The 18,701-nt window shown below is 39.1% G+C and overlaps 2 protein-coding genes across 3 annotated transcripts in view; both read right to left on the minus strand.

The window, feature by feature from the left end:
* Positions 1–1,801, minus strand: part of tbcela (tubulin folding cofactor E-like a) — an 87,997-nt gene extending 86,196 nt beyond the window's left edge. For both annotated transcript variants that reach the window (XM_028463783.1, XM_028463782.1), the window contains exon 1: positions 1,736–1,801. The gene's annotated coding sequence lies outside the window, so the exon portion shown is untranslated. The remainder of the gene's footprint in view (positions 1–1,735) is intronic.
* Positions 1,802–8,223: 6,422 nt separating this feature from the next.
* The window catches only part of LOC114473967 (alpha-2-macroglobulin-like), a 42,355-nt gene continuing 31,877 nt past the window's right edge, over positions 8,224–18,701 (minus strand). Inside the window, exons 23-35 of the mRNA XM_028463789.1 lie at positions 17,936–18,019; positions 16,532–16,708; positions 15,083–15,158; positions 14,382–14,538; positions 14,050–14,124; positions 11,467–11,629; positions 11,197–11,384; positions 10,607–10,819; positions 10,386–10,507; positions 8,730–8,820; positions 8,582–8,650; positions 8,405–8,510; positions 8,224–8,258 (exon numbers count right to left, since the gene is read on the minus strand). Of these exons, the coding sequence (XP_028319590.1) occupies positions 8,224–8,258; positions 8,405–8,510; positions 8,582–8,650; positions 8,730–8,820; positions 10,386–10,507; positions 10,607–10,819; positions 11,197–11,384; positions 11,467–11,629; positions 14,050–14,124; positions 14,382–14,538; positions 15,083–15,158; positions 16,532–16,708; positions 17,936–18,019 (1,556 nt within the window). The remainder of the gene's footprint in view (positions 8,259–8,404; positions 8,511–8,581; positions 8,651–8,729; positions 8,821–10,385; positions 10,508–10,606; positions 10,820–11,196; positions 11,385–11,466; positions 11,630–14,049; positions 14,125–14,381; positions 14,539–15,082; positions 15,159–16,531; positions 16,709–17,935; positions 18,020–18,701) is intronic.

An 18,701-nucleotide genomic window follows, 5' to 3' on the forward strand; every position in this document is an offset into this window, starting at 1 on the left:
ACTTGGTTTTAGTTTGATTGATTGAAGTGTGTAAATTGAATTTGAAAAGAAACAAGTTTGCACAAGTTTAGAATGTGTAGAAGTCTGTCCACATCTTTGAAATATTGTAGCAGCTCTTTAGTTGATATAATACAAATGTAGTACTGTTATGGCTCTGTTTTTATGAGATTACAGATATAGTACAGTTGCACCGTAGTCTCAGTTTTGTCCTGTCGTCACAGTGCAATATGTTTAAAATGTGTTTCTGAACGCAGTGTTTTGAGTTAATATTAAGAGAAAAATATATTTGAAATATGATTAGCTGTGCTTCATATCAAATTCCTGGTATGTTGGAAATGTTTTTTCTATTTTGTGTCATAATTTCATTTTGTGGTATTATTGATAATGGCACACTCGTTAAGAAGAAAATTTCAAACTGACACTCCATGTCACAAAGGTTGCCCTGGTCAAAGTTGTTGTACTATGCTTTACATCAGAGGTGGGTAACTTCCATCACTGCAAGGGCCACAAAAATGTGTTTATTTGATCTAAGGGCCACATTATCAACACTGATGTCAGCATTTAGAATAATGACTAATCTGAGCGTTAACACAGGAAATAACAGTTTTTTGGGGGTTTTTTTATAGTAATTACGTGTGTTTTGCTGTCATTCTGTGTATGTTTGTTTTTGTCCTGCTTGTTATGATTGCATTTTCTGTTGCCCTTTTGTGTATTTTTTCCTGTAAATGTATGTTTTTTTAATTCATATTGTGCATTTATGTTGTCATTTTGCAATTTTTGTTTATCTTGTATTTATGTGTACTTTTGTCATTTTCTGTAATTTTGTATAGTTTTTGAGTCATTTTGTGTATTTTTGTTGTCGTTTTGTGTTATTTGGAGTCTTTTTTTTATTACTGTTGTCAGTTTGTTCATTTTTATAGTAGTTTTATGTGTTTTTGGAGTGTTTTCTGTATTTTTCCGCAATTTTGTAATTTTTCATATTTTTTAATGTGTTCTTGCTTTTGTTTTGTGTATTTTTCCCTCATTTTGTACATTTACTTTGGGGGCCGCATAAAATTTGGTCAAGGGCCGCATGTGGCCCCCAGCCCACCAGTTTCCCACGTCTGCTTTACATGCTAATCTGACGAGTGAATGGCCATGCTTTGTAATTTGTACTTGTGTTTCTTTTTGTTTCATTTTTGTGTTGTATATAATTGTTTATTTATTTATTTATTTTTTTTTAATAAACAGGGACTGAACAGCAAATCTTAAATTTAGTTCAGCTGAGAACAAAACATCTTTATTTACTGATTTAGTGGACACAGAAATAACTCAGCTCAAGGTTTTGAGTGAGTATTCAACCTTCATATTTGACTTGTGAGTTGCATAACACGACTCATCCCTGTTTTCCCAGATTAATTGTGCTGTCTGCCAGAACGATGATGAGGATTACTTGTTCCCCGTATGCAAATTATGGTTTTATTTTGTTTTCACATTATATATATATTTTATTTTTTTTTTTATTTTTTTTTTTATTTACTCATTATTTAGTTTTCTAAATGAAAGTGAAAAAATAAATAGTTTTCCCTTTTATTCTGTCGTGACGTATACGCGCTCTTGCGAAGTGGGGGGTCCACCTCACTGCAGGGGTGCATTCTACGGTGCATTCAACACATTAGTTCACAATGACAGTGCGCTAAGAAAACGATGAATAATGGTAAAAATGGAAAGAGATGGTCGTTGTCGTTGCACATACCTTTCACGTTGTATCATCTCTTAAATAGATGAAAAGGAAGCAGCTGCATTTTTTGCTCATCCTGCATCTAGGAAGTGACGTAATTCCAAACCGACGATCACTTCTTCCGCCTGTCTTTTTTTTTTTTTTTTTGAGTTTTTATTGAAAATAACAATCAATATCATAGGCTGCAAAAAACGAGCCGATTTAGATCACATATAGAACACGAAGGCCAATATGCTGCATATGTAGAAGAGTAAAACAAATAGCATTTTATTTTATTTTTTAATTGACAAAGTACAGACACCAAAGTACAGAAATGTTCAGGATAAACATTTCCTGAGCAAAACAGAATAAAGTAAAACAAAATAAAGAGGGATCAAGGATAATTAACGCTCAGATAATATATTTTTCACACAGATTTTTTAGTCTTGGTCGCTTTGGGGCTTAAGCTTTTTTCAATATATTTTAATAAAGATAAAAATAAGGCTTTAATAACAATAATAATTTGGTACAGTGAATAATAACCTTTTTTTTTTTGTCTGAGTTTAATATCTCACTTATCGACAAACCAAACAGTGCATGTTAAATATTCAAGACTCAATGTCATAATACCCTCATAAAGCAAACTTGCCTTTATTAATATACACAATTACAAAGAGTTTCTCAGAGACACCATCTCACGCAGAAACAGGTGGTTTAACTTTACTAAATTTACATTTATTTGGCCATCAATATTTATTTTATTGTAACAAGCCCAGGCAAAAAAACTATCCCAAAATTCCAGCTGAAACTGAAAGTAACGGATTACAAGTACTCAAGTTACTGTTATTGAGTAGCTTTTATAGGTACTTTTTTGAGTATATTTCTAAATCAGTAATTTTACTTGTACTTTAGTACATTTTAAAAGAAGTAATTTATTACAATTATATACTCAACCATCACTGAGTAAATTATTTGTATCCTTTTTGTGGGGATTAAACTGGACTCTCTGACAGTGGTGACAGAGAGGAGGACCCTGTCCAAGGTGAAGGCCATCTTGGTCAATGAGTCCCACCCACTCCATGATGTGCTGGTCAGTCACAGAAGCACCTTCAGCACCAGGCTGATCCAACCGTGGTGCTTCACAGAACTCCACAGGAAATCATTCCTGCCTGTGGCAATCAAACTGTATAATGCATCACTGTAACCTAATAGTTTGATTGTTGTAAATATCTAAGTCATTTTTGTATATTTGTATTATTTTTGTAAATATCTGAATCATATTTGTATATTATTTGTATATAATTTGTATATTTGTGTTATTATTATTGTTATTAGTAGTAGTAGTAGTAGTAGTAGTATCTATCCTACTTTATTTTCTACAACTGTAATGTGTGTGTATCTGATCCATTTTTTTTTTTTTTTTTTTTTTTTTTGTCTTTTACCTAATTATACACTTATTCAACGTTTATTCTTTCTTTCGTCTTTGTTAAACGTTTTATTATTTTATTTGTGATTTTTTTTCTGTGGCTGTAACATAAACAATTTCCCCCTGGGATTAATAAAGGAATTCTGATACTGATTCTTCTGTTGTTACCCTTTTTTTCATTTAAATATGGGGTGCCGTTTTTGTGGCAACCCACAGTTCTCCTGCTCCTGTCTCCCCACGTAATAAGTGTTAAATATGTGATTGTCTTTTCATGGTTTTCTTGGACGGGATGAAATTGAAATGAAATATTATTGCTCTGTTAGGTCCTCCACTAATAAATACTCAGAGACACTGTATAGACAATAAATAACATTTTATTCAAAAGACTGATTAATAATATTGGGAATGTTATGAGAAAATGTAGAACAATGTGGGACACTTTTGGGCAATGAGTGACACTTTGAGACAATGTGGGACTATTTATGACAATGTAGGATACTGTTGGACAATCTAAGACAATGTAGGACAATTTTGGACAATATGGAATAGAATTCAGGACTCTGTTGGATACTCAAGGACAATGTACTGCATTCTACAAAAAAGGGGCACTTGTCACAATAAAGAGTTGCTGCTCATCTTCTCAGTCTGCTCTAACAAGAGTACATGTTGGCCAAAGTCTTGTGCATCTATTTACTCCTGCTCTTTTGCGCAAAAACACAATTTAAAGGCATTTCATTGTTTCACTTGTGTGTCCAGTTAAAGCAAACCGACAAGGTGCAAACATAAAAGGCACAGATCAAAACTGGGACAAGACCAACAGCATAAGAATGACTGTTCTGCCCTGCAGGTTAATAAATAGTTTAATTTGTTTCTTAAAAAGAGTTGATTATAATTGTTGTCTCCCAGTGTTAGTTTGTAATGTTAAAAGCATAAATGCACAATAATGTTACCCAAAGGTGTATTTTATTTTGAAGAGACTTGTAAAAGTGGCAATGTATCATGGGTAACAAACCTGCCAGCCAGCGTCATTGCGCAGTGTAATAGTGGATAGATGAGAGCATGCTGCTACATATTCTTGGTTTAACACTTCAGAAAGCAGTGGCTGTGAGTATATACTTTGTTTAAGAGACAAAGTAACCTGACTGTATAACTTTTAGAGACTTTATGTGTGTTTAGAGAGTTTGTTTTTGTGGCTTAAAAAATACTGCTGTTGGATTGTATACAGACCCTTGCGACTGTTTTCATGGCACATTGACCCAGCGCCATCTCGGAAGATGACGGCCCTATATGGATGCACCTGCGTGGGTGTATTTACTTGAATAAAAGTGTTATTTTTTGACTTATGGAAATGTGCCAAACGATTGTCAAAGGTCATCTCCGTTTGACCTCACTTTGTCTGAGGCCACGGATTATGTTGAAACTCTACCAGAAGCTGAAAGACAATAGTACAAGGAGAAACTGGGTCTGATCGGCGGGAATGACCCCTACAATGTTCCTGGTGACAAATGGAATGAAGATGTCTCTTATTTCCCGGGAGTAACTTATCCAAAGCATCTCAAGCTAATTCCAAGCACTCAGTCTCTACAAAGTCTTCAATCATCGAAGCCACTGCTTTAGCTAAAGCATCAGCTGAAGCTACAAAAGCCAAGGTCACGTACGCTAAAAAACAACTAGAAATAAAAGAAGAAAGAGCATGACTGGATGCACGGCTAGAAGCTCTAGAAATCAAAAAAGAAGCAGCAGCCGTTGCTAGAGCTGAAGCTTTAGAAGCTGCTGTGGCCCCAGAACAGGATGGAATTAGTGTATAAAGTTCAGTATCACCTCAACTAGTAAATAAAAGAACAGAATAATATATATAGAGTCAAACTGCTCACAGAGTTCATGATCAGCACCCAGAAAATAGATCAGCACAGTATTTGAGTCACAATATAAGTACACCATCCGTGCCCCCAGCAATTGAAACCACACCAAATGACCAGACAAGATTCAATCGCCCTCATTCCCCTCAACATGCTAACCCTCCTCCTATGGTAGACTTTACTAAATTTCTAGCATGCAGAGAATTAGTAGCCACAGGCCTCTTCAAATTTGATGACACACCGGAAAGCTTCAGAGCATCATTTCAAAATGCTACAGAGAACCTGGACCTTAGATACAGTGAGGAGTTAGATCTCCTAATAAAATGGCTTCAAGCCTCAATGAATAGACTCAGAGAGTGCTATGCTACACCAGAAGTTGTAGAAAATATCCTACTTAGAAGATTGGACAGCTTATCACATCTTTCAGTTAGAGACAGTGCAAAGCTGAGATAGCTTAGTGACCTACTCATGGAGCTACTGGCTGCTAAAAATGAAGGCTACCTACCAGGGCTCGCTACTTAGACACTCCTCGTGCTGTTAAACCTATAGTTCAGGGGTCTTCAACGTTTTCCAGGCCAAGGACCCCCAAACTGATGGAGAGATGGAGCGGGGACCCCCTACTTATATATATTGTATAAAATTATGTTTTATATTAAACTGGTCCTATAGTGCCATGTATAAATGTACTATTGTGCATTCAATACTAAGATATTCAAATAACACACAGGTTTATATATTCTTGTTTTTAGTTTAAACATGTGCAAGGTACAGTGAGTAGGGTGGCCATGCCACTGCCATTCATACACATAACATAACATAACATAACATAATAAACTGATACCTGCCAAGATCAACAATGTCTGTCAAATTGCATGTAACAACATTTTGCATAAAAGCTGTTCAAATGGACATTTTTGTTCAACATAAATGTGGAAACGAAAATTATTGATGCTTGTTAGTGCCACTGGCATGCATAAACATACCTGTTATCTTGCATACAATACTGAACTATTAACATAATTGACAGATTCATGTTTTCATTTTAAACATACATGTAGTATGGGCAGTGAATCCTCAAACCAGCTATGGATGGCATACATTAGTGAGATGTCTGACCCTGATGAGTAGCACACAACTTGTCTAACCTTGGACTTATGGAGGTTGTCAGGTAGAGAGTCATATCAGCCTCAGGCTAATCATCCAAAACTTTCGCGACCCCCCTGCAGTACCTCCGCGGACCCCCTAGGGGTCGCAGACCCCCTGTTGAAGACCTCTGCTATAGTTGAAAAGTTGCCTTCAGGTTTACAAGAGAAGTGGATTTTCATCGGTTCCAGATTCAAGGTTTGACTATGGTGTGACATTCCCACCTTTCTCCTTTTTTGTGGACTTCACCTGGGAGCAAGCTACAGCTAGAAATGATCCAAGTTTTGTTCTACCATCCAGCAGCCAACCATGGAATAAAGGTGAGAGAAGTCCATTCAAACACAGCACACAAGAGACATCTGTATCAAACTGATGTTGCCCCAGCTGCTGACCCAAACTCAAAGGACGATGATCAAACATCTTATTGCCCCATTCACAAGAAGACACATCCCCTCACTAGACGCTGTTTCCCGTGTTGCTCTCCAGCCAACACAGCCAGACATTGTCAAGCATCTCTTAAGTGTGATGAGTGCAAAAGCGACAGGCACTGTTCCGCAATGCATCTTAGTTCGCACCGGTCTATACGTGAGATTCCAAGTTGAGGCAGTGAATGGTGGTTTATCTCTGAACCTCCCACCTCTAATCGAATGCGGTGCAATAGGTGTTAGCAGGAGCAAAATACCAACACCAGAAGTAGTGCTTGCACATAGCCACTTAATGCACATCGCCCCTCTCATTCCAAAGATGAATCCCGATGATCGAATGTCAATCCTGTTGGGTAGCGACTAGTGGTGTAACAATACATCGATCCACATCGATACAAAGATTAATGATTTAACGATCCAATCGTTATCTTTAAGATACACCTTTATTTTGAAATTCACATAGCACGTCTGTATGTCCGTGCCACCATTTCCTGTGCAGGGATGATGGCATAATGTAGCAAATGTCACGCGACAACAAAGCCTTGCAACCTCGGCTGTCACCCCAATTTGTACACACAGCCGCCGACCAGTAATGCCCCGCTGTGGAGTCAACCTGTATAAAACACCAACAAAGAAGACGCAGAAGTAACCCGAGAGCGGCACGGAACCGGCGTTGTTTACATTGTTGCTCGGCAAAGCAAGGAGACAAGGAGAAAAAGCCACGGAATAAACAAGTAAAAATGATTAACTATATATCATGAAAAGAAATAATGATGACAGCGCAGGATGCTTTGCTAGGGGCATAGCACGCACGTGAGTGCACAGACACGCAAACTGAGATCTGATACTTTCAGTATTCGGTCCGTGCTCGTAAATGGGTTAATAATTTATACTAACTCCCCACAACAAACAGTGTCAATCCTCCACCAAGAGAGTTTGCTGGAAAAGACTTCTTCAAAAGTCAATGGAAAAAGGTACAGGCTCCCGCCAAATAAGTTTTGAAGCCGCTGGAGGTACAAATACATCTGCACCCTTCACTCAAGATGAAAGTGGCACAGGACCTGCCGCAACCTGGAGATATTGTGCTATTGAAGCAATCACAAGCCGCCCGACACAAATGGCAAATGGCTATGGCCACCTCAACATTCCCCAGCAGTGAGGGTAAGGTGCGCAAGATTGAGGTGAGGATAACATCCCAGGGAACCTCAAAGACTTTTCTGCGGCCCATCTCTGAAGTCATTCTTCTCCTTGAGAATGAACAGAACTAAGTTTAGTATTCAAGTAGTGGCATTATCATGCAAGACAGGGGATGTTCTGCCCTGCAGGTTAATAAAAGTTGAATTTGTTTCTTAAAAAGAGTTTATTATAATTGTTGTCTCCCAGTCTTCATGTTAAAAGCATAAATGCACATTAATATTACCCAAGGTGTATTTTGTTTTAGGTCTGCCACTCCACAGCAAATTCCACTCAAAAATATAGAGAAACACAAACGGGAATTTTTTTTATTTTTATTGAGACATCAGTAAGATGGATACAGTAAGCTAGATAATAACTAAACTGATGAAGCTGATCACCTTTATCTGCAAATAAGAAAATCTAAATTTAGTTGTGGGATTATTTTAAACAAATATTTTAATCATATATGTCACTCCAGTTTTTTTTACCTGTGGTTTATGTGTAGATGTATTCTGTCTCAGCCTGGTCATCTGGAGAAAAAAGGTGGGAGAACGTCATTCATTGTCAAATGTCCATGTAGGTAGCACATATAAACTAATGTTCAGTTTGCTGTGCTGTAAGGTAGAGAATGATATGGTGTGGTTATGCTGTACTATATGGAAAAAGTTGTCTTTACCTGGCTGATAGTAATCGTAAATCTTGACCACAGCTGGCTTCATGTTCTGCACAGGCACCTCTTGTATGAGCTCTAAGGTGTGGTTGATGGCTATATCTTTGTGTAGCTAAATGGAAACAACAAACAGTAAAGAAGTTATTTTAAAATCTTCTCGTAAATTGCCGTGGATACTCTCACCTCTCGCAAGTACACCAGAACATGATCTTCCTTGTGGTCAACACGATCAACCAGCAGAGCACCTTTGAGCTGTAGCGATAGATACTGTGTTCAGTTGTTGCCAACTAGTTATTTTTCTTTACAGATTAATTTTACTGCAAGAACCCACCCTTTTCATAGACTCAGGGCTTGGGACAAACCCAGAGAGGACTTTGATATCCAGGATCACCATGTTTGTTGTGTTCTCCATTCCACTGTATCTGAAATAAAACCAGGAAAACTTTATAGCGTTATACTATTTGCATTCCTACAGAGCAGCCCATTATCTAACGTCTTGTGCTCATAAACAAAAAAATTATGATGAAAAACATCCCAACCAGAGGCCTATACTACGGAGCTGGGTTTACTTACCAAGGATGTCTCTCTGCTAGCTGGAGTGACTAACCAAACATTCACAATCCAGATCAGATGTACGACAAAGCGGGTTATCAACAAGATACCTTAAACCAATGGTTTAAAATCTGGATCACATAAAAGGGGTGGGGTTTGCAGCATCTGACCAATCTCAAACATGACCAAAAATATATGAAGAGTTAAAATCCAAACTCCAGGCCAAAGGCAGCAAAAACTAGGAAGGAATGCTGGCAGACAATTGCAAATGGTAAGATTTTACAATAACAATTGTTCAGGCAATAAACGGACACACTTATCCTTCAGTTTTACTTTATTACAGCACAGAAGTTTTAAAGGAAGGGACATGCTGTAATCAGTACACAGTGTGATTTTTTCAATCATTTTACTCAGCTCCAGCTCTAATTGTGCAACTCAATTGCAGTCCGAATGTTCACAGCTCCCGATTCATGTTCTCACACTATACAGTCTGGCGTGACCTGACTGCTCACACTGTACGTCCATACATGACACATAGGGGTCTTGTTTCCAGAAATGCAATGTAAAAATGAGAAGAAGTAGTGTGAACTGGATGGACACTAGACATTCACAATGCTATGAAAAAAGAGCTTCAAAAAAGAAAAGTCAGCAATGTGTGTAGATCAAGAATTGGCTTGGCAGACGTGGGCAGTTTGGTCTATCAGTTCTACAGTGCTCCATGGCACTGCTTTAACAATGCCATACGTTCACGAGGGGTGACCAGGATTTCAAACAGGTTTGGTTTTCTTGCAACTATATGATTGCTGATCGGGAGCTGGTCGTGAGGTGTTAATCTCTTCTCTTGACCACATGTATACAACACAATGCACAACGCACGATTTAGCCGAGATTCGGCCCGATCTCAAAAATAGATGTACGAGTGAAAGATTGGCTCAAATTGGGCCAAAAATCACAGTGCATGCCTGCCTTAAACCAAAATCTCAAATCTCAGTGCAATGCACATAGTCTGTGGTATGTGAGCACCCGACTGCAATTTGTTGCATTTGAAATATATGACTCCATCAGCTGACAATGTAGGTCAGTCCATCAGATGAAAAGCTATACCTTCCATATGGGATGTCATCAGGAATATTGGAAAGGATTGCAGCTGTCTCTAAAAATTCTATCCTTATTTATTCTTGTAAATATTGCTGCTTGGACCTCTGTGCAGGATAAGGATAGAAACGTATACAGATAATAATCTGCCCATTCTCTTCTAAGAATGGGCAGGCCATTTATCAATGCATAAGTTACAGTGGTGATTTACTCCAGTAAGAAGTAAAGAACATCCTGTCTTGATCCTGAAGTGACCTTGATAAAAGAAAATCCAGCTCCATAGTACAGGCCATAGGCCTGGACTTAGTTCGTAGTACAATCTTATTCACACAACACTTACAAGGACTTGAGCTGTAGGGTAACTTTGGTTCGTTGAGGTTTACTGGCATCGACCTCTGTCTTAACCTCTACACTGAGAGTAGTGGTCTTAGTAGGTGTGGGGATATTGTAGAGCAGAGAAAGCTGTAAACAGGAAAAACCAAAGTGTTCCTTTTCAGTTATCTTGGAAGGGAGATAACTGGGGTTACAACCTTTTTTTATATAGTTGATGCTGTCTCTGACCTGCACTGAAGCGCATGCAGAGCCTTTCACCTCCGCAGTGTACTTCCCAACCATGCCCTGCAGCATTTTCTCCTGGTACAGTAGCTTGTTGTCCTGATTGATGTCAAATAGCAGCTGCTCACTAGGAGATTGAACCATCACTGCGCTTGAGCCACCAGGATTGAACACCAGAGTGGAGTAAAGAGCCAGAGCCTGAAGTGCCACAACTGTGTCCTACACACACACACACACACACACACACACACACACACACACACACACACACACACACACACACACACACACACACACACACACACACACACACACACACACACACACACACACACACACACACACACACACAGTGGGTGGATTGAAATTCAGCAGGTGCAAAAGCACACCAACTTTGGTAGAAAAACATTATACTGGATAACTTAAAATTCTACACGATGTTGCTGCACTGTCTTTCCTTTTAAAGAACATGGTCATTGGATAATATATAAATAATTGAATGGTTATAAGTTGGATTAAAAACCTCAGACAGCATTAAAGGTTTGAATAAGATTGTATTTTTTTTAAATGTAAAGATGGTATGACTTCAGTTCTACCTGTGTAGAAGAGAACCCTCCGTAAGAGTTCTGCTGGTCGGTCAGCCATCTGACAATACCTGCAGAGTAGCCCAGATCCTCAGCTGTCGGGGTGGCACTGAGTTTGGCCATTAGCACATAAGAGCTAATTTCCACAGATAGAGAGGCAGACCTTTCTGTTGCTTTCTGAGACCAGTAAGTGAAACCTCCTAATCAACAGATCAATAGACACAATGTTATATGGGCACTGTGATAAAACATAAGCAGTATGATTAAGAATGGGAGACTGACTCTGTTTTATTGCAACATTGTCAAGATACTGAAGTAGTTGGTCACGGGTCTCCATGTCTCCAGCCAGAGTGAAGACATACGCCAGCAGAGCTGTGGTATAGGTGTTGCTCAGGTCACTCAGAGACTCTTTGAGGCATGATAGACTCCTCTTCACTGCTGTGTTCTAAAGCAAAAAAGGATCATTTTGGATCTTGTAAGGAATTTGTACATTTTATCACTTCTACCCCACTTACATAAAAAAATTGTTTTAAAGACAGACTAAGCAAGAGATCTAGGAATCTTTTTAATCATACACATCATATGTAACTAAATTCAGTCCATTTTTTTTTTACATGAAATGCAAACACAAATTTGATTGCCGAGCCCCCAGCTAATCTAATCCCTTAGTTGGCTCCGTGTAAAATGTAGAATAAAATTGAAAATCCTACTGTTGGCATAATTTTTTATGGCTAAACATTATTTGCAATGTTTTAATGCATGTGATGTTATAGAGAGGTTTCTTTTTTGTGATTATATACGATACATTAGGCCCCAATACTGTTCCTTGAAGTACAATACATGTCCATTTTATTAATTGAGATTTTGAATAATTAATGTGAACAATCTGTTCTCTATTGTGCAGCTAAGTCACAATATGATAATCTGATAATGTCAAGTTTGTGTATTTTTAAATTTTTAATATACAGTGATCGATTGTATCAAATTAGTTGAAAATACCTAAATATGTTTTCATCTGTACAGTTTTGGATTTACTCTACAGTTTTTTTTTTTTTATTTCTAGAGCTTTGAGTGTCTATGAAATGCGCTCTATTATAGAAACGAGTCCAACTTACTGTTGACAATGCGGACCAAGCTCTGACTACAGTCGTACAGGGAATGGATGGCCCGTATTGGGGATTCTGATACCCCATACTACCAGAGAATCCCTCACAGGAATCCCTGAGGTACATGGATGAATGCCTTTTCCAATTCCTCAAAGACTATGTGAACTGGTTGGGCAAGCTCCCTTCTGATGGGAGACTCTGCCAGGCATCGCAAGCAGACCCTCACAATACATTTGTGTATGCCAGGTTGGACCGGAATCCTCCCCCGCCACCGGTTCCAACTCACCTCCAAATGGTGATCGGTCAACAGCAATTCAGGTGACACAACTACAAAGTTGATTATCAAACTGCGGCCTAGGGTGTCCTTGTGCCAAGTGCATGTATGGACACCCTTATGCTTGAACATGGTGTTTGTTATGGACAATCCAATGGGGGGCATTCCTCCCAATCATGCTCCTCCAGATCTCACTGTTGTTGCCAACCTGAGTGTTGACGTCCCCCAGCAGAATGAAGGAATTCCCAGAAAGAGTACTCTGGGGAATGGACTCCCTCTATGGAATGCTAGAATGGTGGATACTCTGAGCTGCTGTTTGGCCCATTGGCAAAAACAACAGTCAGGATCCTTCCCCCCACACGAGGGAGGCTACCCTCTCGTCTACCAGAGTAAACTCCATCGTACAGGCACTGAGTCGGGGGGCAAGAAGTATTGCCACCCGGCACTTATCATTGGCAACTCCAGAGTGGAAAAGGAGTCCAACCCCTCTCGAGAAGACTGGTTCCAGAGCCCTTGTTGTATGTTGAGGTGAGACCGACTATTCTTCTCAACCTCACACACAAGCTCAGGCTCCTTCCCCGCCAGAGAAGTGACTTTCCACGTCCCTAAAGCCAGCTTCTGTAGCTGGGGGTCAGATCACCAAGGCTCCCGCCTTGGACTGGTGCCCGATCCACACTGCATCGGCCCCTAATGCACATTCAATGATTTATATTCATTTGGCTTGGAAAATCAACTGTTTTGTTGTTATTAAATGTATCTACTAATCCAATTAATTTATTTTAAGTTGTTAGTAAGTGAAACAAGGATTAATGCTGTAGGATAGGAGCATCAATGCTAGGTGTGCTAAAACAGTGTGTTTTGTCTGAGAATATGCTGTTTGTACCTGTTGGACTCTGTTATGCTAGGTACTGAGAGATACATTGCTGTAGTGGTGTACGAGTGTCGTGAAGTATAAGGAATGCAGGAGTTCAGGTAGAAACTAAAGCAAGTGATTTAATTAATTTTATTTTATTTTTTTTAATTTTAATTTTAATTACTTTATTAATCCCTGAAGGGAAATTATGTTACACTCTGCTATTTTTAGGGACATGCTTCTCACACACACAGGCCCGAATCACACATGCACAAACAGGACCTGTGAACATGCATCAATGGAGAGGTGTCAGAGTGGGGCTGCTTCCACAATGAAGGGAGCGCACCATAGCAGTGTTGGGGTTTGATGCCTTGCTCAAGGGCACCTCGACAGTGCTCGAGAAGTGCCCTGGCACCTCTCCAGCTACCAGAACAACTTCTGTATTTTGGTCCGCATTGGGACTTGACAACCCATGTCTCTACGGACTGAGCTACTGCCGCCCAATGCCTCAATGTGGCATTGAGTCCTACGCAAACACATCACAGTGGGTGTGTACAATAAAAACCGATTGCTTTAGATCTAGAATATTCTTTTCTTTGAGGATACCACAGAGAAGTTTAAAATGTACCAACCTCTGTAGTCCTGTTCATCTCCAAGAAGGCTGCCGTGATGTAAGCGCTAAGAGTCACTTCATTTGACACTCCCCCCTGGAAACATCATATGGCCTTGTTATTGTACTCTCAGCAATCCTGAATTTTTGTCCTAGGCCATCAGACAGTGACTTGCTTTACAAATGAAACATTTTATTGTAAAAGGCTGGGGATTTTTGTGGATCTCTGAAGGCATGGACCAGGTTTGTTGGACTTTATCAAGACAACACCATACTTTATCTAGGCTAAAATGATACTTGTTGAAGCCTATAAGTGCCAACTGTAAAAATCCCTGCAAAAAGCTTTCCTCTTACCTTCATCCTATTGTTAAAGAGCTTTCCCAACTGTTCAAAGCAGCCATTTTCTCGCTGCTTCTGTTCCAGCCATCTTTGAGATTCTTCGATATTAGCTGGATCAATATAGATGAAAGACTGGGCCTTTGCAAAAGATCTGAGTACAAAAGCAGTCAGCCTAGGGGAATAAAAACAAAGTTGCAATTGCCTGATTGATAGACTACATAAAACTGTAGTAAATCTGTGTAAGACTTGTCAGATTCAATGCTGTAAAATATTTATAGCTACTTAGAAGTGATTTTGTGTAGGTCTAAAACTGGTTTATTTCTCAGCAAAGCATTAAAGTAATCTTCAGCAAGTACTTGTGTGTATTCTAGATTCAACAAAGCTAGACTGACAGGGATCTTGTGTCTGCAAAGCCCAAGTGGTTTAGAATTGTCTATAAAGCTAACCTCGCAGGTGGTGGGTTTAATTTAAATACTGTACTGTGGTTTCCAACACAGATCCAATCAGTTCATGGTGAAGGCCAACTCTTTGGCTATCCATGCTGGGTAGAGTTATTGTGATTCTGAAATGTTTCTATCAGTAAAGTGTTCAGTCACCTCTTCTCAATGCTAGAACAAGCTTTGGTTTAAAAATAAAATAAATTGATCTATGCAACCAGTGTGATAACATAATGTAGGTTAATAAAAGTAAATGATAATAGGTTTTAATGTACTCACCAGGTGTTTCCGGCTCCTGATCCAAATGTACTGTATGCTCCATCTCCATGTTTGTAGTTCAGCTGTCTTTGGTATCCTGCACCACACCACAAACAACACATTTTGAATAAAACATTTTATTTTTCTTCTTCAGGATCATGACAGACTCCAATAGTGCAACCAAATCAAAACATGTATTTATACCAGATTAACATGTGACACAGAACAATCTGCTATGTTGGAAAATTACACTGTACCAAACTGTTGAGACAACAGTGAGATAAAACATTTCCCGATTTCTCAATTTCCCTGATTTAATTCTATGGGACATGCACATGATAAAATAATAAATAAAGTTTGCACCAATGTTTGCTGGACTTAAGCAAATGGATAATAAATATTCCGGAGCACCATATATGTATAGCCTTTTACATACACGGTTAAACTCTGGAGCACACAGTCACACCCTCTTTTCTGATCCGGAGGTTATCCTTCAAGGGCCCTAGTGTCCTCGCTAGGATCCGCATGGCCGCCTGTTTGTACAGAGCAGCAGATTCTTCTCATATGCTGCCTGTGGCGCCAATGGAGCACGTAATGTAACAGCCTCACATGCTTCTTCATGTGCTTTTGTTTTGCTTTCCCTTTTTTACATAAGGTGCGCATTAGGTTATAAACACGTGGTGAAAGTATCAGCGTTTACAATGCTCTGTTTGAGGAGAAATGAACATGTTTCACTGTTCACTTTGAGCACAGCCGCTGCCTGCTGCCTCGTCACCAGCCTACTGCTGCGTTCAAACACTAAGTACTGAAGTTACACAGACTTTGCGGGCATGTGTGTGCAGTACAGAGCCAGATAATATCCGGACACAGCACACAGAGATTCTCTGTGTACACTGTTTTTAAAGGGCTTGACTGTGCCACGGCTTTTGCCAGATCTAGCTAGCAAAAGAGAACAAAACAAAATTGAGCTTACAACTTACGTAGTAATAGTATTATCGGTGTGCGTGTGGCTTGGATGCCCCTGCCCCGCTCTCATGTCCTATCCGGTCGAACCCATGTTGATTTAAAAATAAAATAAGAATAAATGTTTGTGTACGACATTTCAGGTCAATGAGACACTGCGACAGGGAGATATGCGCTCCACGCGCAGACACGCACACACACAGACCTTCCTTGTATTTTTAGATAGATTATAGAAATTAAAATTAAAAGCATTTTGAACAAAACAAAAAATCCACGTCTCTGTGTCAGAATACATTTTATACTTGTGTTTTGAAGAAATCTGTATTTTTCCAATTATGAAGGGTTCGGTGAATGCACTGAGCTTGCAAGGTTCAGTACCTCAAATAAGGAAGAACCTCTGTACTGGTGGGAGCTGTACTAAGTTGATTAGTTTTAACTATATTTCTATATTACAAATTATCAATAAATTATCATTTCTATTGTATTGATGTAAATTTTTAAACTCACCACTGGTCAGGAAGTTGGTGGCCTTTTCCCTGATATTTGGGGTGAGCTGCTGAGTCCCTTCCAGGTACTGCAGGATATAGATATTAGGAGCAAGAAGGGCCATGTTTTGCTCCCCACATCCATACGGCATCTGCAGCAGTCCATTGAGGTTGTTCATGGCTCGGCCGAGGATGTCACCTTAATATAAAAACAATGTCAGTGGGAGAATGAAACTGAATACACTCTCCTCCATTGGCGTCACTCACACCCTCCACTGGTTCCAATCCTACCATTCAGTCTGCATTCAGTTCATCCAACTCAAAACTTTCACCTCCCGGCCAACCTCGTCTTTTCTGGTGTTCCCCAGGGCTCTGCCCTGGGCCCACTTCTCTTTATCATCTACCTCCTTCCACTCAACAATATCTTCAGAAATTTGGGCATTCATTTTCACTGCATCGCGAATGACTCCCAGCTCTATCTATCCAGTAAACCCTACTCCACTCATTGATTGAATTAAATCCTTTCTTGATCACATTGCTAAATTCATTGTGTGATGGTGTTTTTATTTTGATATGGGTGCAATCTTTCTCTTCAATTATGGTGGGGAATCCAGCAATAGTATGAAATCCTCTATGGGAAGCAGTTCTCAGTTGGTCTCACCCTGGGACCCACATTTTGCCATAGTCATTACATCGCGACCCAATTATTATTTTTTTTTTTTAATTCAATCAACCAAATGTAGTTTTTCAAAAATAGCTGTTGAAAACACACACACACACACACACACACACACACACACATAGACTTGTATTATTTTTTTAAAACATAAATCTATATATTTTCCTGCACAACATACAGTTCACAGCATGCCTGTAAAAAGGTGTCTTTCAAAATAAAAGACAAGTCCAATATGAGAGATATTAAGTATCTATTTATTTTTTGACCAGCTGTCCGCGACCCACGCAGCAAAGGTCCGCAACCCACTTTTGGGTCCCGACCCACCAGTTGAGAATCGCTGCTTTATGGGAACTGGATGAAAGTTGTGTCTTGACCACATGCTTCCTTCTGGGCTTTTACTCTGAAGGCCATTTTTCCTCCCACAGTAATCTGTGCTAGCTTCACTCCTGCTACCTGTGCAGGAGACAGCATGAATTTAAGGGCTACATTTATTCCTAGCTTTGCTGGATCATAGACTTTTTTTGTACTTGTCTGCACATGCTGTCATGCAGACACACCTACTCATGAATATGCATAAGTAGGCCGTGAATCAGCTCGTTTTTAGAATTGCTCTGAAAGTGGCTTTTCAGAAAACAGGCGAGTTTGGGAAAATAAACCTCAAATACTATGTTGTTGGGGTTCTTAGAACAAATAGAGATGGGTGAAAAAAAGCATAATACTAGATCTTTAATAAATAAGTCTACTCACCAAGAACGGATACTGAAGCATGAGTAGAGCCCTCAATTACATTGTCAGGCAGTTGAATCTCTATTTCCTCTTTTAAGGCATCTCCTGTAATGGACAAAAAAATAATTAAAACACAGGTATAAATCAAGGTAAAACGCTCACTGTCAAAATATTTTGTAAGTATACAACCATCTTATATGCTTTCCTTTTGCAGTTACATTTTGGGTCCAGCAAGTTCATTTTGTCTTCTTAATCTGAATAATATACCTACTTGGGTTTCATTTTTTCTGAAAAACTATTGTTAAAGCTGTTATTTATCTTGACATGTTCCAACTGTCATCTGCAGTCTCAAAAAATGTTATGCCGATAGTGCTGTATATTTTAATATATTTGTATTAAAGTTTAAGATTTTCCTCGGTTTGCAATATTGGGTCCGTAAACCAGTAAAGCCAGTGATATACAAAAACACACACACACTGCTCTAGCTCGATTCTACCCAAATGTCCCTCAATTATATTTCAGGAGTTAGCAACCCTATAGTATTTAGTAACTGTGGCTACTTAGAGAGTGCGACCCTGAAAAAAGTGGGTCAGAAAATGGATGGATGGGCTACTTAAACAGTAACTAAACCCCCTGCTGAAAACAAACTAAATACATTTAGTGGCACAAAATTTCGCAAAATAAAAAACAGCAATATACAATTTAAAGGGTCATGAAATAAATTCAACTAAAAACATTTTAAAGGACCCCAGTAATGCAATGACATTCGACTCTGATGCTTTCCTTT

This window comes from Gouania willdenowi, chromosome 13 (assembly GCF_900634775.1).
Source record: "Gouania willdenowi chromosome 13, fGouWil2.1, whole genome shotgun sequence".
Taxonomy (NCBI): domain Eukaryota; kingdom Metazoa; phylum Chordata; class Actinopteri; order Blenniiformes; family Gobiesocidae; genus Gouania; species Gouania willdenowi.